We start from the raw sequence: 25,820 nt of genomic DNA, 5'->3' as shown, positions 1-25,820 counted from the left end.
GACTGTTGCCAAAGCCAGAGACAAAAATCTACTTGTTTCTTGCCTCTTTCTTGACCTCTCAAAAACATTTGATACCATCTCTCACTCTAAACTTCTTGATAAACTATCTGAACTTAATCTGTCCCCTTCTACTATTAAATGGTTCTCTAGCTATCTCACAAATAAGACAACAGTCCACCTGCTCCTCTTACTTACCCATTCATACTGGGGTCCCTCAAGGCTCTATTCCTGGCTCCCTACTCTTTAAAGTTTTTACCAACTGCACACTCCTGTACAACATCCTCCCTGATACAATAAGCAGACAACTCCACCCGTATCACCTATTCTGACAACTTTTCAAAACTCTTATCTACTATTCAACAGAGCTTTCTATCCATAGAAAAATGGCTAATCGACATCCAATACTTAATCCCCAAAAAAAAAAAACAAAACTGTTACTCTTCCTTCACAAATCCCTCTCCTACCTCAAAACTACCTTCACCGTTTCTTCTCTTGATAACACCATTATACATGCTGGCTCAGTCAAGCTCCTCAGTGTTATCACTGATGACCAATTAAAATATGATGCTCATATCCAGCACTGTATCAAAAAAGACAAATCAAAATCTCGGCCTACTCTACAGACATAAAAAATACCTATTCCCTGACTCAAAACAAACGCTAGCTCATGCATTCCTCCTTCCTTGTCTGCTATATGCCTCTCCTATCTTTACAAAGCAAAACTCTGTCAATCCTATTACAGTGTTGCAAGATTTGCCAGTAACCAACCTTACAAATCACATCACTGCTTTGTTCTAAAATAACTCCACTGGCTTGACCTCCCCCAACACCTGCTTCTCTCCCAGTTGCAAATGACACTCTCTCTCAAAATGCTTAAGCTGTTCATCTCTCTCCTCCCTAATATCATGTTACACCTTCTCCTGCATTCTCAACAGCTCTGACCAGTTCCTTCTCGACACCTACAAAGCAAACAAAAACACTGGCAAACTTCTCGAAAAAAATAGTATATCACAGCCTTAGAACAAGCCCCACTTAACATCCGAACCATTATTAGCACAAGTTTCTTTCATTCCAAACTCAAAAATTTCCTCCTAAATGCCAGCACCTGCCACTGCCAAGATCCCACTTAACACCCCCTGCTCCCCCCTTGCACCACTTTACTACCTCTCACACTACTACCAAAGCAGTCTTCGACATCTTTAGTAACGTACGACTCTCTACATATGTCTTCCAAAAGTTTCCTGCTCTCTGAAGTCACAAGCAGTATCAACCATAATTTGTCTCTCACCTACTTACATTTTCTTAGTTAATTACAAGCTATTTTTAAATGTCATACCACATGCGTGAATGGGCGTTCCTTCATTGAAGGTTGTGCGTTAGGCCCGGCAAGCCAGCATGTAAAACTCTACTGCCAATCATTAGCGGACCGGAGATCCGCTGTGGCGACCCCTAACCGGGAAAAGCCGAAAGACACAAACAAACAAACCACACCTGTATATAAACAGGTTTAATTTTGCCTATAATTACTACAGAACATTTTTTGTAAGACTGTAATCCATGCCTATGCAAAATTTTGTATTTCATGTAATGTATATTATTTTTCTTTGGTACTGTTTTCACAAACTGCATTACCTAGTATTGTATTTTGGAGCTTTTCTCCTTGGGTCTCCGCTGAAAATGAGCCACTGGTTCAGTTAACAAATGACAAATAAATAAATAATGTTTTCAGATGTATGACTGAGGGTATATTATCTGCTATATTTCTGTAAGTATAATTCTGCAATCTGGACTTGATTGGCCTTCACAAATAACTAAGACAAATACACAACTGGATCTATATCCAATAACCTTGTCAGGTCACACAAACGTGTAACAGCTCAAATTGTCATCTGTATTTATGTATGATTCCTAAGTCTGAGCAGCACTTCTTCTGTGGCAAAGATGGAAAATCAACACTGTGGAAGAAAATTTTTGTCCCTTATCCTTAGGTTTGAATCCCACACTGTACAAGTAAATTTTCCTCCGTGTATAAAGACAAAAAAAATGCCAGGTTATGACAATGTGAGGTATTGCCAGCTATGCCAGGAGAAGTAAGGCAGTGGATGTGTAACACATGCCAGCATAGCTAGCTGGAGTTTTGTACATAATTACACGTCATTTGTATATCAAACTGATTTGTACAGATGCTTGTGTTGAAAATGTATTTGTAAAGCTGCTTGTGTTAAAAAATGTACAAACAGTGGATCCTGCTGGACAAAAAGAAAAATGCACCCGTATGTCAGACTGTATTTCAACTGTGGAAATTAATATATTGTAAAATAGGATACGAGAAGAGAAGAGAAAAGAACAGGTTCATCTCAGTCCAGCTAACTTTGAAAAATAGTTTGAAATTAAATTACCTGTTAGGCCATAAAGTGTTTTGATTGCAGACAGAGATGAAATGTCTGTGAAAACAAGGACTAGGAATCCTGCTGTATTATCCTAAGCAGTGAACTACTTGCTACCCTGGAAGGGTTGTAATGCTTTTATGGCTTCCGGATGCTATAACACTTCTTAGAAAATCTCTATCTGTATGTAAAGTAACACATACAAGCAAGATTCTCGTTCAGTTTCTAGTAAAGGGGAGGGAATAGTATGGAAACCAGAAGTCAGATGACCAGCTGTATGTGATGTTATTCTGTAATCCATCACTGAAATTATGTTTTAATACTAGATGAGACAGAAGTCTCAAAGTCAGTCTGTTTTTGAAACCTGACAAAGAAGGAAGACCACTCACCTACTTAATCTTGCCTTGCTTTAGTAAGTAACCAGAGAATAGTAGTTCTTGAGATCAGTCAGGAACATATAGTGAGATAGGTACTATTTTTCTGTATCTGTGTGAATCTATTCATCTGCGTTATTTCAATATTTCATGTGACAAACTGGTGTTTACTGTAAATAAATATTTAGTATTTTCATGTTGTTTTATTATTTATTTGTTGTTGTGTCTTTCGGCTTTTCCCGGTTAGGGGTCGCCACAGCGGAACTCCGGTCTGCTAATGATTGGCAGTAGATTTTTTACGCGCCGAGTTGCCAGCCCTGACACACAACCTTCAACGAAGGTACGCCCATTCACGCATGTCTCCACGCAGAAGACGCTCTAGCTGAGAATCGAACCGGACAGCATCTTATTGTAAGGCGACAACGCTACAGCAGCACCACCACCGCAGTTCTTTTATTATTTATTATTAAATACATTTAAACTTTTCGTTGTGGCTGTACATTTAAACTTTTCATTGTGGTTGGTCTTTTAGAGACTGTTTTAACCTTTGAGAATAATTATATGATATACTTGGTGACACTGTGGCCACTCCTGAAAGCCTTGCAGTTTAGTCAACATTACCATTTGTATTAATATTAATATCACTCACTATAATTGGGTACCCTTATAACAGCCTTACAGTAGCTGACTTTGGAGTGTCTGGTGGCAGTAACTACCTTATAGTCTGGGCAGAAGGGGCATAGCTAGTAAATCTGCCTGCCTTTCCTAGGCGTGTGTGTGTGAAAATCAAATCTCAAAGAATGTGTGCATCAGCTGCTTGGAGCAGGACCACAGAGCAATGGCTTCACAGACAGAGTGGTGGAGGACGTGGTTTGGACACACGGATGAGGGTTGAACTCTACAGCTGTGTCAGTGGGGAGTCTTACTGGAGGCTCTTAAGTGAACTCTGCTTGATGCATAGAGCTGCATCTGGAAATAAAGTGTGCATCTATTTTTGATCCAAGTATCAGATTAACCTTCCGATTTCAATTATTTAATTCTGCCTTGGTTGGCACTGATATGCTCTGCTTAACATTGTGCAAATGCAGTTGGTACTGTTGCTCGGGTTTGCTCACTACCAGTAAATGTGATAACTGAAACTGGCAGGAAAGCATCAGTTTCCATTCCTGTAGTTCAGCTGGTAGACATGGCTGGTATTGCTGTGGAAGGTGCATACTTTAGGGCACAGAAGTGGGCTGTCCAGGAAATTTATTGGACTCCTGGTAAAGCACCACAGCAAAAGGCTTCTGTAATGGGACTATTGTGGCTCCCAAAACAAGTCTGAGGTGTGGAACAGTTTGCCCCAAGCTGTATCCAGTGCCACTGGTATCCCACACACTGGAGAGGAATGTAGGCATCATTTTAATAACTTATGCAGGAGATAAAGGGATACTCTCAATTGTTGGTTGCAGGAATTTGACATCCCACAGTTGTGTAGGTTTGACAATAAGAGAGTACTTGTAAGACTGAGAAAGCTAAATATAGGCAAGACTGGTATGAATAATGCTCTTCTGTTCTTTCCCCAGCTCCCAATGAGCATGAGTTCAATCGACAGGCTTATGTTGTTCAACCGGAGAGACTGAGGGAAGCCAGTGGTATTTATGTAGCAGAAGAGATGTGTTATTGTAGCATTAAAAGTAAAATACAGCTTTTTTGGTCTTTTACAAAGTTGTATCAAACTGACCATGCATATCCCAACTGTAAAAGCAAGTAAGCATGCATTAGTTTTTAGCACAAACCAATTGCATAAGTCCAATATTAGACTGTAGTCAGAGGTTGTGGATTCAAATACCAAGATTCACAACTACACAATACTATTATTTCTTCAATAATATTTACATTAAATTAAAAACTCTACACCAGTGGCACAAATGCCCTGCTGTAAACTGTAATCTGTATAAGTGGAACATGCTTATGTGCAATATATACACATTTTAAGGATTACTTTCAGCAATCTGTAGTATAGTGTGCATCTGTTAGGATGTATACTTAATGCAATAATTAAGATAAACGTGTGGTATAATTGTGTTAATGCATTGTATGCACATATGATGGCACTGATTTTATCTCATTTTTTTCTCTCACCCTAACCCTTATCCTTTTTTTTTTTTCATTTTCTATTATGTGTCACCAAAATATCTCCATGTCATTCTTGTGTACCACATCACTAAATGCTGCACGCCACAGCAAGGTGGGCCAAGTCCCAGTTGATCAGCCAGCTCCCGCTCTATTGGCTCTAGCACCAATGCCCAGCATGTAAGGGAGCCAACCTGCCAGCACTGCCTCTGTCACCCCTGCACAATATGTGCCCTCAGGTAGTACTGCTCTGGAAGCTGGTGCAGTGGTATCCTCTTGGAGCAGTGGCGGAGGTGGTAATTTTATCACCCACAGGGAGTTTCCAGGGATGATGCATAGGATCATGCACCACACCATTGGTGTACACCTATGCCAGATGGAGAAGCTGCTCTCTCTCATGGTCCATAGGAGGAGGGAACATCAAGCACTGCAACCACCAGCAGGGTAAGCAGCCAGTGATGACAGTCCAGTGGATGAGGACTCTATTCTTACTGTCTTCAAGCTTGATGTCCATGAGCCTGCGTTGTCCCCTCCCTCACTCCAATCATGGTGTCCCCCAACCATGTGTGTCCATCACCATTATTGTCTCTTGCTTGTTTGCATTTGCTTCCTCAACTACCCAACTTACCTCACCCAGACATACATATGTCCCTTACCCAGCAGTCCTCTCTTACTAAATTAAAAAAAAAAAATGAGCACCTGTCCAAAAAAAAAAATTGTCCCAAAATAGCTCTCCATTTCTTACATGTGTCTTCTTGACAAGCTTGATTCGGTTCAACTGGCTGTACAATATGACTGTGTTGTCACCCCTCTTTGTGGAGGTGACAGGTCTAAATTCAGTTAATATTATGCACGTTTTCAGTTTACACTTAAAGAAATGGATAATTATTGGTTCTTACCTACCTCCCTTGTGCATATTCCTGTACTGCATTCCCTTTGTTCTTCCCCCTGCTTGCTCCCCATTTCACCTCTTTCCTATCTACCCTATTTTAACACCTATAATCTGGTAAAAAAAAAAAAACAATCACACATAACACACATGCAGCAGAAGAAGCAATGGATCCCTTCACTTTTTGACCTCTGTGTTTGTCTGGAATTTCGCATCCCATACCAATGTGCAGTGACAGTGAGCGGTGGTAAAATATTGCGGTTATCTCTGTGCAATGCTACTTAACCCTGTTGCGCTATGTCAACATACACCAACACATGCACTATAAAGAATTCATGTAATTGCATTATCACTATTTAAAAAATCTTTAAAACTATTAGATGCACTTGGATTTGAACGCAGTGCCATCTGGGTTCAAAAAGAAATGTGTCAATGCATTCACTGCTGTCACAGAGTCAGTTAAGCAGCACGTGTGTTTCATAGACTCAATACTAACTCTCAGACTTTTCTCAATGTGGCTCGCATCTGCACACTGCTTGACTATGCGTAAGTATGGAAAGTATTAAAAATCTGCATCTCGCAAGCGCCAACACTTTGCCAACTGTAGCATGAACTCGCTGCTCGCCACCCTATGGAAAAGTAAATATTATGTATGACTGCTGTTTACTGTCCACGTCCTGTCTATGACATGAAATTACATGTAGAAACATAAACTGAAGGCCCTATCTAACAATTTTCACATGATTACAATACAGCCATGTGTTGCCTCCCTTTTTTTCACAAACATATATCACTACAGACATCAATATCAAATGCTGTGTGATGTCAAATGCACATTAATCTGATAACATGCAGAACTAGAACTATTGACCTACAAGCCTAAAAAGACTTATCTGCAAGGCTAGGAAAGGGACCAGCATAGACCTTACCCACAGGGACATAGGTGACCTTCAACACACTTGACCTAACCCATTTTTGTTAAGGGAAGATCTTGCTTATTAAACATTGTGGACTTCTTTGATAATGACTCCAAAGATCTGGATGAGGGATAACAGGACATACCGCTATGTTAATATATCCAAGGCCTTTGACACTATCCTCCATTCAGGTAACATAGAGAAACTCTCTCATCTGGGGATTAACCCATACATTACTAGATGGATACCCAGCTGACTCACTAACAAAATGCACACTGTCAAAGTTTGGGACTGCACCTCCACCACTAAACCACTTACCAGTGGAATACCACAGGAATCTGTGCTGGGCCCTCAAATGTTTGGAATCCAGTTATATGAAGACCAGGTAAAGGTAGATGGCCTGTAGTTTACCAAGTTTGCAGATGACTGTCAACTGGATGCAGTCATATGGAGTCCCCCAACTACATGAAGACATTAAAGAAGGGGCTGACACAGACAAATGACTGGTGCCAAACTCATGGACTGAACCTTAAATCAAAAAATGCCTCACTGACCCCCTTTGACAATGAAGTACCCCTGCTAATTATGATATACATACCACCTCCTCAAAGCTCAAACACAGTGTTGCAAGACTTGGAAACACATGTTGATAGCAATCTACACTTCAATCACTGTGTGTTTAAAGTGGTGAGACATACATTCTACATTGCGCACCTCATAAATAAGGCCATTATATCCAAGACCAAGGAGGTCATAGCTCTGCTGTACTCTACCCTTATCAGACCACTAATTGAGTACAATGCTCCCTTCTGTCTGCACCTCACCAGGCACCTACATCAAATAGAGAAAACGCAGATGTTTGTGACTGAGAGAATCCAGGGCCTCCAAAACATGACAAACATGGAAAGACTGAAACACTTGTCACTGTACTCAGTATCATGCAGGCTGCTGAGAGGTGACTTGTGTCTGGCCTACAGGGCAGTCTCAGACCTTGTCCTACTGGAAATGCTTGACATCTGCAAATCAAATAGGACAAGAATAACTTGCTCCAGGGATCTCAACCTAGCCTGTGACAAAAAGAACATGCTGGGGAGACAGCTACATCTCCCAGTGATTGTCATTCCTCTGTAATAGACTCCCACTGCATGTGGACCAGTGCTCCTCAATCACCCTTTTCAAGCTCAACCTTGACAGCTGGATAGGTGATTGTAAATTCACCCCTAGGGTGACACCCTATGTCCCTCATGGACATGGCCATTTGATGCTGATTACATATTTTCTGCTAACAGTGACCATCTGACTATGCTCAATAAGGGTACTTGTGTTTTTACACATCTAGACTTGTAAACTCCCTAGGGCCATTAGTCTAGTAACCTCTTATGAACCTATGCAGTCCTCCTAACAGCTTCTCTCCAACATGTCCTGCTGATGTCATCCGGTATAATTTGACCTGCAGTCTTATAAAAGTGCAGTGGCTCTTGCATAAAGTACTGAGTTCTGTAGCCTGTGTACTTAGAAAGGTAGGGGTTCTATTCTCACTGCAGTCAAGTGTGTGTGTGTGTATATGTATATATGTGTGTGTGTGTGTGTGTGTGTGTGTGTGTGTGTGTGTGTGTGTGTGTGTGTGTGTGTGTGTGTGCGCTCTTGCTTGACATTACAGAGAGCCTTTTACTCCAGCATGTTCATAGGTTCATAGGTTCATACTAGGCTATCTGCCCTAGGGCATTTAAAAGCCTAGCCAGAGTGTGTGTGGCTTTCACCACCCCTTAGGATGAGAATACTATACCCATTAGTTTGCTGTGCCTCTGTCCAGCAGTGATACAGAGATATAGGTTCATAGGTTCATACTAGGCTATCTGCCCTAGGGCATTTAAAAGCCTAGCCAGAGTGTGAAAATCAACTAGAGGCTTAAGCAAGATTCAAACTTGCAACCTTTGGTTCCTTAGTCCAGCACTTTATTGCTAAGCTATGAGGCCATCCACTTATTACCATAGTCTCCTCGACAGACACTGTTGATGTCATCAACTACATCTGATTTGTGGATATGCACTATTCCCAGCAGGGCAGGGTCAGAGACTGGCCTGGAGGCCAGTCAGAAGTCACCTCATCCTATACGATACAGATTACAGTGACATGGCTTCCAATCTGTCCACACCTCATGGCATGGTTTGTAGGCCTTGTATTTTCTTGGTGAGAAACCCTGTGGTCTCTCCAGCTGCTGCATGTGTCTGGTGAAGTACATGCAAAAGAGAGCATTATACTCTTTTAGTGGTCTGCTGAGGTTCAAATACAGTGCTGTCATATAATCCTAAGATCTGAATATGATGGCATGACCTACAATTTGCATGACATAGGATCTGAATACCAGAGTGGACACTTGGTGGTCGAAGTTCAGATCTCTATCTACACGTGTTCCCAGTCTTGCATCTCTGGGTTTCAGCATAAGAAGACTGTTGTCAATGCTGTAATAAGCATGGAATTCCACTTTTCAGAAGGACAAAATAAAGACACATTTCTGTATTTACTTGTAGACTGTGTGGCTTTGTCACCAATCATTTGTCTGTGTTAGCCCCTCCTGTAGTATACCATCATCACAGATGGACTCAATGACTGTACCCAGTATGCAGGAATCAGCAAACGCAGTAAGCCAAAGGCCATATACTATAGCCTGAACTGTCGTGAAATGGATTCCAAACAGTAAAGGGCCAAGAACAGATCTCTGGGGCACATCAGTGGTGACAACTCTACTGGTACAGGTTGATTCACCAACTTTTACAGTACATGTTCTGTCAGTGAGCTGATTATTAATCTAGTAACATGAGGTTTAATCCCCAGCAAGGAGACTTTCTCAATGATCCCTGCGTGGAAGATTGTGTTCACTCCCTACACCAGCTGAGGATAGCCAGTACACACTATCTTATCCACATCCAGGCCTATCACACAGAATCAATGTGCTCTTGACTTCATGCTTATCATATAACTCATCACATACACCTTTCTGACAAGGTTTAATATATACTTCTAAACAAAAACAGCAGAAATCAGTCAAATGACCACCACAGTTTACTGAAAAAAAATATTTTTTTCAATAAACTGTGGTGGTCGTTTGACTGATTGCAGTTGTTTTTGTTTTTTTTTTTTTGTTTTAATACACACTTCAACACACCCTCCACACAGACTATGTTGCTGTAGATGGGTGTTTTCAACATGCATCAGTGTGAGTTGGGGGGGGTGGAGAGCACCTGATGCATGCATGTACAGACGCATCCTGATGCCTGTCCTTTTCTGAGAGGTAAACCAAAATGTCATCATAGACACTAGTAATAGCCTGGCTGTCTGCAACAGACCTGTGTGAGTTGTTAATGCTAAATCATGTCGATTACAGCTGTTAGATGTCCTCAAGAGATCACTGAAGGCATGCATGATGGCAACACTAACATTCTTTTGAATTTGACGAGCCCAAGGCATTCAATACAAATCCACACTGAGGTATTCATTTAGCACTATCACATGTGGCTATATACACCTATATCATCACATAAATGGCATCTGAATATGTTGACGTGTATGAAGTGACCTACATCTCAGATCCAGTGATCAGGTCCATACATCAAGGCTGTCTGCTAGGCCCTTTCCTGTCAATTATCCAAGTAATGGACATCACAGATGACATACACATCCCATGTCCATTATTATGGGAAATCATTCACTCCAACTGTGATATTAGTATAATACAAATAGTAAGCACAGGATGAATTGAACCAAAATTACCACCAAAACATCCGGTCACACGCAGCAAACAATGAAGACAGCCATAAAGGAAACAGTATATACAATATAAATCCACAAGACCCAATGTAATAAATAATCAATCTATTCCAAACCCCACACAGATTTAGCGCTTTCTTTTCCAAACAGGAAACTTCATCAGAATCTATTAACATCACATCCCTTCCTTATTTAAATAGTTCACCTCTTATTGTGATTAGATAAAAAACAACTGACTTGAATACAAATAAAAAAAACTTGAACATATGATGATAACTAAAATACATATAAACAATCCATATATCCTAACTATGCATATTTTGTAAAAATACATACATATATTAATATGTTTGAAAATGTTAAATAGTTAAATATATAAAAAGTATGATATATAAGAAATGTACAATATATATAGAAAATACATAAAAACATTGTTAAATATATTGTATATATAAAAAATGTTAAATATTATAAAAAATGTTGTATGCCTACTATATGCAATAATTCATCATAAAAAATTAATCATAAAAATTCATCATAAAAAATTATTCATTAAAATTCTAAAGATGTTGAACCATACTAGCTGTTGGCTTTAAGTTTCAATGCTGATGTCAAAGTTACATGGTCATTTATTCCAGGAAACACACATGCCTCAAGCCTCAACTGCCACATTAATTCCTTAAACTCAAGACTATTCTGCCAATCACCCCCTCTTTCCGAAATATGGACCTTTTCCAATACCCAAAACTTAAAATCAGCGTTAGCACATTCTAAAGCATGTCTGTAAAGTGCATTGCTTTCTTTTTTCTTACTAATATCATACATGTGCTCATAAATACGCTATTTTAAACTATGTTCCGTTTTGCCTATATAAAATCCCCAACATACTATACAGTAAGCAATATAAAGCATCCCTTTGGTCCGACAATTATATAGTTCATTCACACGACATCTATATTGAGAAACAGGTACAACCAATTCTTCTTTGTTGGCTATAAAAATACGTTGACTACACTGACCACATCTAAAGATACCTGCCATGCCTGTATTTTCAACCTGAACCTTTTTCTCAAATAATTCTTTTAAATTGTAATTTTTCTTATAACCAAATTTAAGGGACTGGTTAAAAACTTCTAATCTGTTAGGCATTTTTCTAAAATGGTCCCAATATTTCATCAATACAACATGTATCTTTTTTGTGTCTACATTAAATCTTAATATCATATAAAGTATGTTCGCATCTCTCTTTACTAAAGTGGTGTTGTTCAAACTATCATCTCCATTATAAAAAAGGAGTTTAAATGTTGTCCCCCATCCTAATAAAATTTCATTCTTAATACTATTAATCATCTCTACTGGATAACCCCTATTGTAGAACAACCCACCAATATATTCCAATTCCTTCTCCAAATCCAGTCTAACAGAGGTCATACGGGCAGCTCTGACCATTTGCTCTTTTAAGATGTTTATCTTCTGAATATTGGGATGGCTGCTCTTATAATGTAAATAGGTATTGGAAAAACAGTTCTTCGTATTAAATACAAGATGTATATCTTTTATTAGGCAAATCTTTTTTTTAATTTTGACATCCAAATAATGTACTTCCTGGTCCCCTACCTTGTGTGTGAAAGAAAGAAAATCAGTAGAAGAATTAATATAATTCATAAATTCCAAAATAGTCTCTGTTGGACCCTGCCACACAACAAAAATATCATCCAGGTATCTATAATATTTATTGATATGGGTCATAAAATTACTGTTGAAAACAAAATGTGTTCCTAATACAACATTACGATGTTTGCAAATATGGAGGCACAAGCTACCCCCATTGCCATCTAGTGATAATATTCTCCTTGTTGATATATATAATTATTAATAAGCACCAATTCCATATTTTCCACAATAATATGGAAATTGTTGGCATTCAACAGATTAAATTCCACTAACATTTCCTCAAACCAAGATAAACCCAATGTTTGAGGAATCACAGAAAACAGGTCCTTGACATCTACTGTCACAAATTTATATTCATTATTAAAATCCAACATACTCATCTTGGTTAAGAAGTCCCAGGAGTCTATCAAAATATGTAAATATTGAGCATAAAAAGGTCTCAATTTTTTATCCACAAAGATACCAAGGGGTTGTGTCTTGGATCCAGTAGAACTAACCACTGGTCTCAGAGGGGGATTATCCACATCCTTATGAATTTTTGGTATCCCAAACATACTGGCTTATATAGCGTTTGTCAACTTTGAAAAAATTGTATTGTTGTTCATTAATTCTACCCTGCAGTAGATTATCTTCCAGAATTAGATCTATCTTACGGTATGCAATTTGAACTTCTTCATGGGATTCTTGTGTATATCTTTCTCCTGTATTCAAAATTTCAAACATTTTAGCAACATAATCCCACCGATACATTAATACTACCCCCCCCCCACCCTTATCGGGTTTCATCACTCTGACTGAACCATCTCCTCTCATTTGATCAAAAATATTTTGCTCATCTGTTGTTAATTTTTTACGGAAAAAATTATTTGTTCTATAAACTTCCCTTATCTCATTTGTAACCATAGTTTCATAATTAACTAACTCGGGATGCAGGGGAGGGTTGTAAATATTTCTTTTCTGTAATGTATTTACCCCTGTATGAACACTGCCAGCAACTTCTACCTAAAAATCTAATTTTCTCATAAAAAGCTTCACTTCCAACATGGTCTTACCTATGTTGCCCCTTTTATTGGGTATAAATTACATGATCAGGTCATATTTCTAGACCTAGTGCAAAATATACAGCAACCTGGACATGATTGTTTTGTGTGTGTCTGATCTTGTATGATTACATGTCAAAGGATTAGTTCTGTATAACTGCATGTCAAAAGATCATTTCTGTATAATTACATGTCACTGAATACTGTCATTTAATGTATGAGCTATTGCTCAAAGAGGGAGGATGTAGAACAGAGCATGTGTATGTACCTTTAAGAAGCATTTCCAAATGTAGGCACGTGCCTATAAATAGTGAGCACATGCAGGCAGCAGTGCCATTTTGACAGAACAGCCAGAGTGTCAACATGTATGTGTATGGTAGTCAATCTGTTTATATGTTTATTTAAGTTACAAAGCCTCATTCCTGATGTGTTTGTGTGTAATAAAGCTGCTTGAACTGAACCACAACTGCTTGTCTGTTTTATCCTGACCGGACGAGAGGCAGACAACATTCGTTACAGTGTGGACTGTGCCATATACTCACCAGTCATCTAGCCTGTATTGACCATGATGTCACATACAGGTATAGTAGTGTCCTTCCTAACACCTCCAGCAGATATTACAGTGCCAGGACAGTGTGTGTGATTACCCTCAGAGTGTGGATGTATCATAATAGTTGTACAAGTGTGTTTTTGCAGAATCATTTCTGATTACTCTAAATCACATATGTCAGAGGGATGGGATTACTGGTGGTATTATTCTGATAATGTCCATGACCGTGGTAGCTTCTTTTAATGTTGTCCATGAGCCTTTACCTGTGTCCCACCTACTGGCGATCTCTGCTGACAGTACACTCATATTCAGGCAAATCAGGTTGGACAGTTATGATATGCACCCTACCCCCAAGTGTATGGCAGATCCCAGATAGATGCCCCCTGCATTATTCATATAAGGATGATTATCTTAAACAGACATCTTCCCCACTGTTATGCCACCTTGTGTGACAGTCCCTACTGTGCTATATTGATATGTGACTGGTGTTGCTGCTACAACTGTCTTCCACTGACATGCCCTCATCTGCTGTACATTAGGTTGTTTCACCTGCCCTCCGTCCCTGTGTTCATTCCTTCAGTTCATCTTTGTGTCCCTATTCAATACACACACTTCCCCCAAATGTTTATTTTACATGGCAGTCCATGTACTCTTACAGATCACTTACAAAATTCAGTACAGACTGCCAGGAATGGGATTTCACAACATTCTGCACTGAAGAGTCCTGTACTGTGTATGGACTATATACTTAAGATTCATACCTCTCAACTGTACAGATTTACATAGAATGTCGAGATGTGTTCCTTATCAAATTTGTGGCTTTCACTAGGATGATCTCAGGACTGATGTGGCTCGATAATTACATACATTTGAGTTTCAGACTTCAAGTCCTTCAGAACATGTACCTTAACCCAAATACCTGGTTATTCTAGCACATTTCTATAGGACAAATATGTGAAGTATAGCCCTATTTCTGGGTCATTGTACCCCCATTATGTTGGCTTTTGTCCAGATGTCTTGCAGTAAGAGACAGAGTCATCTGTGAAGCCCTGGTGATCACTGAGGCATTCCAAGCAAAACCACAGACCTTCAGTGCTCTGATTTAAACAGGAGTGCTATCCGTGTTTGCTTACATGGTTTCCTGGCCAGCCACGAAACCTTGCTTATCTATTTTTAAATGTGGTGAGTGGCATGAATATGCAATGAGCACTGCTGTTCACCACGCATCACAGTGCACACATGTAAACTCCATGCAGGCTTTGCGTGAAGCCTACACAGAGTTTATCGAATCCCAGTCAATATTATTTTAGTCAACATATTAAATCTCTTACAGTGTTAGGAAAATTAATAGTATGTGAATAACCCATACAAAAACACTGACGGTGTGCATCAGTGTCACTGAGCTGTTACAGACAGATTTCTTAAATAGTTTCAGTGGGGAAATTATTAGGCAGTGCTAAAACACTCTCAGATTCAAAGGTATCTGTCTCAGAAAAAACAGTGACTTTAATACATTTGATAAGAGATCTTTAACTGAAGTGAACAAAAATTAATTTACTGTGACAGAAAATGTAGTCTCATGATAAGAAATGAAGATAGCTGCACTTACACAAGTTTTGCTCTGACACTGTATAGCTTCACCACAAGGCAGGCAATCATCGTGCAATGAGAGGCATCCAACAGTTTTGAAAACAAAGTGCAAGTGTCATAATGAGCAGAAACACAAATGCTAAGAAGACAGCTAGCTGTACATTGTCCTCTCCTGGAGAATAAAAGTGCAGTTGTGTAACTTAAATTAACTATAACAGCAGATGCTTGAATGATCATTGCTGCATTAGCCTTATCTATATGGAGTTATATCCTGCTAAGGATATAAAAGTTGGCCAGCTTTTAAAGCTTAAGGGCACCTTCCACATGCCCAAACCATTAATCAGTTTGAGCACAGCTGAAGAAAAAGAGTGGTTTGGGTAAAAAGTCCTTCAGACCTTTCATGCCAACTGAGAACAGAAGGCTAGAGCCCTGAAAAAGTTCAATACTAAGAAAATAAAGATAAGATAAAAGTCCTCACCCTGGCAACAAAACATACAAAAACAAGGGTGGGGGGGTGCCCACTGCAACAGTGATCATTTGAACCCTTACTGTTATGTTAAGTTTACTTTCACAATTACACTATGCTCATCATTTGATCACTGCTGCAGTTGCCTTAGCTATATGGGCAGATTACCACAGCTTAGAATGACTGAGATAAGGAAGAATGAGGGTCCAGAGAATCCTGAAGAATTGTGCTAGCAAAGCCTCTATAGATCTGAAAAAGGAATCTAGTTTGTAATGCTTTTTAAATTTATGTACAGAACACCAAGTTTCTGCTTCTAGAAAACTTTCAGAATCACCCCTTTCCAAAAAGCCACAGATGAACCCAAAACCCTAGTAGAGTGAGCCTTTGATCCTGTCTAGAACTGCTTTATTAAAGTGCATACAATAAAAAGTAGTAGCATGAGACAGCCATTTGGAGATGGTCTGTTTTGACGCAGGTTGTCCTTTTTGTAATCTTCATAAGAAATGAACTGATGAGAGCTTATGAAAGTTTAATTTCTGTCAAGATAATATCCAAGTCATATGTGGACATGCAGAGTATGGTGAATTCTTTCACACTCTTATTTAGGTTCTGGAAAGAAGACAAGGAGATGGACAGCTTGGCTCAAAGTAAACTGGGACACCACTTTAGACATAAAGGAAGGATTAGTTCCTTAAGGAAACCCTATCTTTGCAGAAAATAAGGCTGACCGGTCATAAGACCTTGCAAATTAGATACGATTATTATAGAAGTAGACCTTGAAAATTAGATACGATTATTGTAGAAGTAAGGGCAATCTTTAAAACTGTTTTCAATGTCTTCCTCTCACCACTGTTACTCCTTACACTCCCTAACCTGGCTAGAGCTTCCCAACTTCCTCTCTTACATTCAACTCTCCACTATCCATAAACTCATCTTCAAACCTTCTAAATGCCCATCTCTCTCCTCCTCCCTTACCATGCACATTCCAGACCAATCACTCAGGTCTAACAATCAGAACCTACTTGAAGTATACAAGCCACTGCACACTCCAGGCCAATTTCTCCTTTTTCCCTTGTAGGGAAATGGAACTCTCTTCCTCCTCATATTCAAACTGCCCAGAACCTCTCAGCTTTTAAGACCTTTCTCCACTCTTATTTCTCTTCTAAATGGAAGTGTTCCTGTTCGCACCTCTCCTAACTTTTATACCATACTTGTACTGCCACAGTAACATTCCAGATCTATAGGCAATCTCCCACACAGTAATCCAGTTGCATAACATACCATACAGCTACAACCTTGATATCCCACACAGTCCTGTTATTTTCTGTCTAGTATAATTGTCTGCAGTAACTACTGCTGATTATCTTCACATTTACCCCATGTTAATATTGTTCTCATCCATGATGCTATTATTTCTGTGTGTTTGCAAGTATGCTATTACTTCTGTATGTTTTAATGACTTCTGCCAATTATTTTCAAAATTACCCTGTATTAACCTTGACATGATTTATGCTATTAGTTGATGTGACTTATGCTGCTATTATTTCTGCTGATTATGTTCACAATTACCCTGTATTAACCTTATGTGATTTATGTTACTATTAGCTGATGTGATTAATGCTATAATTCCTGTATATGTATATATATATATATATATATATATATATATATATATATATATATATATATATATATGTATATGTACTTAGAGCTTGACATGATTTATGCTGCTGTTAGTTGATGTGATTTATGCTGCTATCATTTCTGCATATATGTACTTGGAGCATTTCTCCCCGGGCCTCCATTGAAAAAGGGCTCATTCTGGCCCAATGGACATTCTCAGTTAACAAACTGCAAATAAATAAAATAAATGTTATAACCCTCAAGTCAGCCTGATTTACTGGTTTATATGGAGCAAAAATTATTTTTTCAAAACAAAGTTTAAGATTTCAAGGAAGGACCACCTTGTTTATAGGAGACTTGGTATGTTACACCCCTTTGAAAAACATTTAACATGGGAATGCACTGAAAGGGGAGGATCAATGGGCAGACATACTGAAATGATTGACAAATGAACCTTAATAGATGAATAAGAAAGGCCAGAGGATAATAACTCACAAATAATGCTGAACCAGAGAAATACTGGCCTTAAAAAGGACCTGTTTCTTGTTTTAGCACCAACTAGAGAATCTTTTTCCATTTGATAATATGTGATTTCCTAGTAGCAGGTTTTCATGTCTCCTTTAAAATCTGATGCACATACTCAGAAAACATGTGCCTAAAAGGTATTAAAATTTTATCATCCAGGCAGTTAGTTGCAGTTTTGAGTCAGAATGTATCAAACACCACCCCCCGCCGTCTGAGAAGCTTGAGGTAATGGACCTGTGCCACTGCCAAAAGAAGGGAGAACCACTGTTGCCTGGACCAAAAGGTAGTCACCACAATGATTTTTGGAGAGCCCTTCTGAATTTTCAGAATGACCCTGGCTATCAGTGGAAAAAGTGAGAAAACATACAGGAACATTCCTGCTTCAGGAATAGAGAATGTATCTGTTTTCCAGGCCTTTTGCCTACAGTCCTGGAGCAGAAATGTGTCAAGTGATTGTTGTGAATGGAGGCAAACAGATCTATCTGAGGTGTTCTGCACAACTGGATCAATTTTTGAAAGCCCCCCCAATTCAGTAGGGTCTAGTCTGGGCCCAGTCAACTTGTCTGACAAACAATTTGCTCTGACAGGATGTACAATGCCAGTAAATTGAGACAGTGATGAAAAGCTGTATCCCGGAGGCTATCATGGCTAGTCTACACAGAGGGTAAGATCTGGTTCCTCCTTCTTTGTTTATGTACCAAATAATTGTGGTGTTACATTTAATGACTTGTAATTGTCCAGGGATCCTTAGAAGACGGACAGAATTGAGAGTATTTATTACTGCCAACCTCTCTTTTATGTTTTGTTTTTTGGTCTTCTTAGTTCAAAATACCCTGCACTTTTACTCCAAAAGACACTCTTCCCCTGACAAAATATGAAGTGTCTAAAGCTACGGACTGTACTGGAGCTGGAAGGGAAAATGTGAGACATGGATTCAAGTAAAACTGTTCTTTCCACCAAAAAAGTTCACTTTTTATAAATCCCACACAGTTATATGGAATGTCCAGGAATATTGATGTTGGGACCATAGTGATTTTGGGTACCACTGAATTGTCCAAATGTGGAGTCTGGCTAGAGAAAATCATGGATGCCATGAATCCAAATAGCCTGAGAAATTCCATTGCTGACATTGGTTAAATGGGAAAACTCGGGAATAGCTCTAGATACAGATCTATTTTTTTTCCTGAGGAAGAAAAGCTCTTTGAACTGAGGTAGGTAGGTATCTAAAAGATACCACAGGAAAATTATCATGTGAGAAGGACTCAAATAAGACTTTTAGCTGCTCTCCTGAAACCCCAGTCTGGGCAAGAGATCTCTCACTCAGGTGAGAAATTACTGACACTGAAAAAGACTCTGCAAAGACAAGCACTTGTCTAAATAAGGGAAAGAGTGAATACCTTTACAAACCTGCAGTAGGCTATTACTGGGGGTAGACATTTTGTGAATACCCTTGGAGTAGTGGATAATTCCAATGGTATTAGGAGAACTGAATATGTGATCCAGACATAGAAAACCTTAACATATTTCAAATTTGGTGGTATAGGAATGTGATAAGCATCTTTTAAATCTACAGTCACTATAACTTTTGATGAGAAATGACATATAAAAGGATGTGAAGTGATAACATTTTGAACTTTGGAGCTTTCAAACACTGATTTAGAAAAGAAAGATCTAGAATTGGTCTTCATAAAGCCTCTTTCTTTCTTTGGTATCAGAATGGGGGGGGTGAGCTGGGGGATAAGGAGGAATCCCTTTAAAAGAAGGGAAGGATTCCCACTGCCATCTATATCCCTAATTACTCAGAATCCATTTGTCTGAGACCATCTACTACTAAAGGGAGAAATGGTGGGCCAGATTTGGGTGAAGAATTAGGAGCTTGCCATGGATTCTGCAGATACTCATTTGCTAGCTGCAAAGGCTGGAAACAAAATCTGAGATAACTGGGGGGCAGGTGCATTATAGGAAGGAAGATTTCCTAAAGGGGCTCAGGGGTAGCCTGCAGCACTAATTCTGCTGAGTAGGATCAGACAAATGACTCAAAGACCTACATGTCAGATCAGACAGCCTGAAAGAATAAGATCCCCATATAGCCAAGGCTACTTCAGTAGTGCCCAAATGATGATCAGAGGTTTCAAACTGAAAATCAGTTTGTCAATCCATGCTAACTCTCTGCTATTTAAAAGTATAAATGTATAATCTGCTAAATAAAAGAATGCATCTATAAAAAGGCATCATCACATTAACCCAACATGTACTAAACACAGCATTTGTATAAGATGCCACAGGATGAGACTCACCTTCAAAAAACTTTTGGCAGCCTTACGGCAGTCCTGGTAATACTCTCGGTAACTAATGGTCTGCCACTGGCCATTCTGTTTTACACCCAGAGCAAGTCTGTCACCCCACTTCTGTACAGTCTGAAGAAACACTTGATGAACAGTCAAGGGTGGGATTGCAGCCAGACCAGACTCTTCCATTCGTAGTTTCACAGCACCATCAGAATGAGTCGTCCATAACTTGTCTGCTGGGGCCAACCGAGGCAAAAAAGCCTCTTCGGAAGAACTTTGATTCATTCCACCTGTAGAAAACAGAAATGGACAAGCAAAATAAACGACTTAATTAAAAATAAGCCTTCTTTAGACAAGTTGATGTGTAACTGTTCTACCAGCACAAACTATTCCCTGTACCTGCTTACAATATAGATCAAACCTAGCTTGTGCATCCTCAAATATATTAAAATCCAAGTACATTTTTCCTCGCCCTTCACAGCTCTCCTATGTCCTCTGAAAACAAGACTGCACATATCTCACACAGATGAAAAAAAAAAAAAAAAAAGAGTAATACTAACTAATACATTCTGACTGCTAACTATACTCATTCCTATATCTGCTTTATCTATATTCAAGACTTTTATTGATAAGTTGAAATACAGTATTTTATTTATTTTACATTTGTTGACTGGGCTAGTCCAACTGGACACATGTCCATTTTCAGTAGAGGCCCGGGGAGAAAAGCTCCAGAGGAAAAAAAGAAAACTTACAAAAATTTAAAATGTAAAATAAATGATTACAAAAGGCATCGAAAGACAGTAATACAAAATTGAGTGCAAAAAAGTTTACATAAAAAATAGAAGAAAAAAAATTGACTTAAATATTACATAAAAAATAGAGAAAATTGACTTAAATGGACAAATAAGGAACATAGTAGTCGAGACTCAGAGACATTAGTATTTAAGTAAATATAGGTTAATATATAGAGTGTAGTATATAGAGGGTTTATTGGTAGGAATATAGTGGTTTTGGAGTGGAACAGCTAGTTAAGGATAACCGTTAGTCAGGATTGGTACAAGAGCATAACCAGTGGTTATTGAGAAAAAGTTTTAGATTAGTTTTAAAGAGTGGGAGAGAAGTCTGAGATGTAAGATCATGTGGTAGTTGATTCCATACTTTACCAACGTAGTTAGAGAATAAGGAGTCACCTGCTAAGTTTTTTGATAAGGTAGTATTAATCAACATTTTGTTAGAGGAGCGTAAATTCTTGAGGTTATTATATGGCGTAATGAGGGTAGACAGAATTTGGAGTGTTGCTGGGTTGGTATAGGGTTTTATGAGCTATTGTAAGTTGGTTAAATCGTAGCTGATTAAGGAGTTCTAACCAGCCCAGTTGCTTTAGATTCAGACCGTGATGAGTCCTGAAAGGTGAGTTTGTGGCAAATCTCGCAATATTGTTATATGATATAGCCAGTTTGTTGAGGTTATTTTTAGAAAGGTTAGTATATATGGGAGAAGCATAGAATAGGGTGGAGATTAATTGGGTTCTAGCTATTGCAGTCCTAGCTTCTGATGTTAGGAAAGGTTTGATTCTATAGAGGGATCCTAGTTTTCTGTTAACTGATTTTATTGTAGTATTTATGTGGGTGTCAAAGTTTAAGTGATTATCAATTGTAATTCCTAGGAGTTTGGTGGTGGGGTCAGGAGAAATAAGGGCGCCATTATTGGATGTAAGAGTGAAATGTAGAGGGGTGGATATATGGGTAGGTGTAAAGAGTAAAAGTTTAGGTTTTTTTTTTTGGGTTGAGGAGAAGACAACGGTTAGAGAACCATTGTTCTACAGAACTGAAAGCTTTTTGTGTAAGAGAATGAAGTTTGGTCTGGGATGTGGCTGAACAAATTATAGTAGAGTCATCTGCATATTGAATGCAGGTAGAGAGTGGAGTGGATAGATGAAGGTCATTTATAAAAATGGAAAACAGTAGAGGGCCTAATATGGAACCCTGAGGAACACCTAGTGAGATAGGAAGGAGATTTGAAAGATGATTTTGCCAGAGAACTGCCTGTTGTCTGTTTTCAAGGTAGGATGTAAACCAGTTCATAGCAGGAGTGTCAAGTGACAGGGACTTCAATATGTGTTGGAGGAGTTGGTGATTAAACATGTTGAAGGCTTTAGATAGGTCAACAAAGAATGCAGAGGAAAGAATGTTATTGTTGCGATTTTTGTTTATAGAGTTAGTGAAGGATAGCAAGGCTGTGGTGGTACTATGGAATGGACGGAAACCATGTTGACAGTTAGCTAGTAGATTGTGATGGAGAAGGTGGTTAAGTAATTGTTTATGAATGCATTTCTCCATTAGCAAGTAGCTTTAGAGAAATACCCCTATGCTTTAACCATACAGTTTCAAAAGAAACAAACTGGCAAGAGAAGGACAGTATGCATAATGTAACCTATCAAAACTCCCTGAGTAATAGCTAAGCCCACATTTTACTCAATGCCAGCATATTCCCTCAACCTGCTTGTAAAAATGACCTATGTTTATACTATGATTTTTAGAATTTTGTTGTAAATTTTAATCCTTCTGGTTCCCGAGAAACAGTGTTGCATTCATCCTCCAGCTTTTTAATATATACTCTTTGAATCATCCACCTCGAATTTTCAAATAATGCTCGAGTTCTCAAAAGTCATTTGCAGTGAAACAGTTGTAGCCCCCCCATCTGCCCTCCTCTGGACCATCCTTTTTTCGCTTTAAAAAATATTTGAATTTAAGTCTTTTGCAAGACTTCTGGTAGAGACCCTGGATCTCCCTTTGACCTACTTCTAATCAAAACAGACAGCAAAGCACATATGCTATTTATTTTCCTCCAAGAGTTACCTTTCACTTTATTGGCATGCCGTACACAAAGAGCAAACTTCTCTCACCAAAGCAACTTAGCAGCTTCAAGCACACAATCCCAGTGCAGCAACTTCTACAGCAATAGCAACAGTGCAACAATATTCAAAACAGCACAACTTTAGTCTGAATTCTGTGAATAACTTTAATACAAACAAAGCATTCCTTCTATGCCATGAAGAAAATCAACATGGCAAAGTGCAGGATGAAACCTCAATTCTCAACCTGGGGTTCAAGCTAAGTGGGTTCTTTACGGTAACAAGAAACACTATTCCCAGAAGTAAAGGACTAGATACTGCCTTTTTTACTGGGATGTCTCCTGCTGCACAATACAGGAGGTCTCAGTCTTTGCTTAGATAAAGCCAAATGTCACTGATACACTGGATATAGCACCTGTTCTCTAAGCTGCAGATGGAAAGTTTCCTTTTCACAAAATATCTAGTTAAAAAAACACACAAGTCAACTGCCACATAATACAGTAAAAAAACTGTAGCAAGGCAGAAAATCTGGTTCCTGTGCATGAAGAAACATCTGCAATTTATTGGTAACTCAGACACTCTAGGGCACAGGATTAAGATGGCTTGCTGATTAGCACAGATTTGTGGAAAACCTTGGTCACTTGCTGAAGCAACCCTTTCTATTTCTCAGCCATTACACTATGGAGCCCAAGAATATGAGATGTACAGAAAAGTGGGGATCACTGCTGGCTATCAGTTGCAGGGCATTAAATCTCAAGGCTTGAAAATAAATAAAAGGAATACTGGACTATCCAGAAATAAAAACGTATGTCACTGAAAGAAGAATAGATCGTGAAAGCACTAGTAAATAAACCCTTATCTTTCGTCAGTTCTGTTGCATGATGCTGAAATTTCGAGTCGTTACCCCGAATCTACAGCAGTAAATGTAAGAATTTACCTAAACATGCATGCAAATGTTCATTGCAACATTAAAAACAAAAAAATCATTAATTGGTCCATGCAATAAAATCTAACTGAAAAGAAGACATAACATGAACTGGCAGCTGAATGAACTTGATATAGTAACTGTTAACCCCCTCCCCCAAAGACACACACACACACACACACACACACACACACACACACACACACACACACACACACACACACACACACACACACACACACACGTCTCAAGTTAACTATAATTACAGAATTGGTCTTATTACCTATCAGCAAAAAGTGCTTCCTAACTGGCACAGATGATCTGGCCAAGAATTCAAACTCACTACAATCTCATACAGGTGCAATACACCCCAACAAGCAAGTATTTCATTTCTACACTCTCTTTAAAAAGCAAAACATACCTTTTTCCATTGCTGTAGTATTAAACAAGAGTGCAGAGTTGCACTCCTCACTGTTTTAGTTGTAGAATATCAGGCTTTACAACTGTCTTCCCGAAGCTTATAGCATATGTTCTATGGAAACAGTGACACCTGATATTTTTGCTACAGTCTGCCCACGTTAGCAGTTTGGTGTCAGTGTTCAGCAGCTTATGATGGCCAGATAGGAACGTGTTACACTGGCCACCTGACTGCCACTGTGAATGGAACAATAACATTACGACTAACTTCCCCTCTAATTTTAAGTTCATATTACATCCTGGTGTAGAAAGCCAACCTTAGTAACGTTTTGGGGCAATGAAATTAAATCTAAGTAGGAAAAAATGGGCTGAACACTTGCTGACTTTACACAACACAGAGACTGTCCTACACTCAGTTCAGCTGCAATTTTAAACAGTGCAGAAATACCAGCGTGTAGTATACAGCAAGTCTCAGCTTTCGTATACGTGCTCACTCATGCATTGGCTTGACATCACTTGTGTCTATTAGCAACAGCCTCTAAAGCATGCACCATTTTGGGATATAGGATCTGACATTAAAATAACCCTCTGCTAAGTCTACAACGTCCCACCCCTAAAACCTTTCCTGCTAATTCAATTTTTCATGCTGTTCATTTACTGCAGATGGACCTGCGTCCAGTCGGCATTCCCAGTCAACAAATGTAAATAAATAAATAATGTTGCCCCCACTGCTGGCTACTTTTTTCCTTTTTTGTTTAATGCGTAACAGTTTGTTGTTTTTCAGCTTCCATTTGAGCCTGTTGTTTTTGGCCCTGTACATACCACAAGGCTATATCTTAGAAACAGTATAGCGTGTCAAAATATTTTCACATCAGTATCTGGACATTTTTTAAAATCATGGAATACCTGCATTTTCAATATGTGTGTAATAAAATACAGTTTAGGTAACATTACTGGACATAATTGCTTAACACTATCAAAATGGTTGAAAATGTCACTTAGGAACAGATACATACTATTTATAGTTCTGGTAATACACCAATACAAAGTTATGTTTATGACATTTTTTCCCCTGAAACAAAAGCACATGTATGTGTGAATATAATGTGATGAAACTTCACAGTTTGCCAGATGGTAATGAATAGTGTAGTTGTGTTCTATGAAACTGTAACTGGATAAATACATTCGCACTGGCAACTTGCTATAATAGTAGATGTTCAAAATTCACTACTGCTGTCATCACTGTAGGCAACTCTACCCACAGGTTGAGGACTGATATTTGGCCTGACTTTTGGGGCTGGGTGCCCCTGCTCCATGGCTAGGCTGACATTACCTTGCCAAAGACATCTTCACATACCTGGTACATGTGGTATCTGTCCACTACATCTTCCGTTCTTTCTTGCCTCTCTTGTATCAGT

At 38.8% G+C, this 25,820-nt stretch overlaps 1 protein-coding gene across 6 annotated transcripts in view; it reads right to left on the bottom strand.

The window, feature by feature from the left end:
* The window catches only part of LOC122807733 (long-chain-fatty-acid--CoA ligase ACSBG2-like), a 1,512,114-nt gene that overhangs the window by 682,352 nt on the left and 803,942 nt on the right, over window positions 1-25,820 (bottom strand). For 5 of the 6 annotated variants that reach the window (XM_044078719.1, XM_044078754.1, XM_044078736.1 and 2 more), the window contains one exon: window positions 20,216-20,496. In XM_044078719.1, coding sequence (XP_043934654.1) covers window positions 20,216-20,496 — 281 coding nt within the window. Of the gene's footprint in view, window positions 1-20,215; window positions 20,497-24,406; window positions 24,479-25,820 lie in introns of those variants that run through there. The other variant, XM_044078764.1, reaches the window with a different exon arrangement.

This window comes from Protopterus annectens, chromosome 1.part1 (genome assembly GCF_019279795.1).
Source record: "Protopterus annectens isolate FY-2018-M chromosome 1.part1, PAN1.0, whole genome shotgun sequence".
Classification (NCBI taxonomy): Eukaryota; Metazoa; Chordata; order Ceratodontiformes; family Protopteridae; genus Protopterus; species Protopterus annectens.
This window is presented reverse-complemented; position numbering and strand designations above follow the sequence as displayed.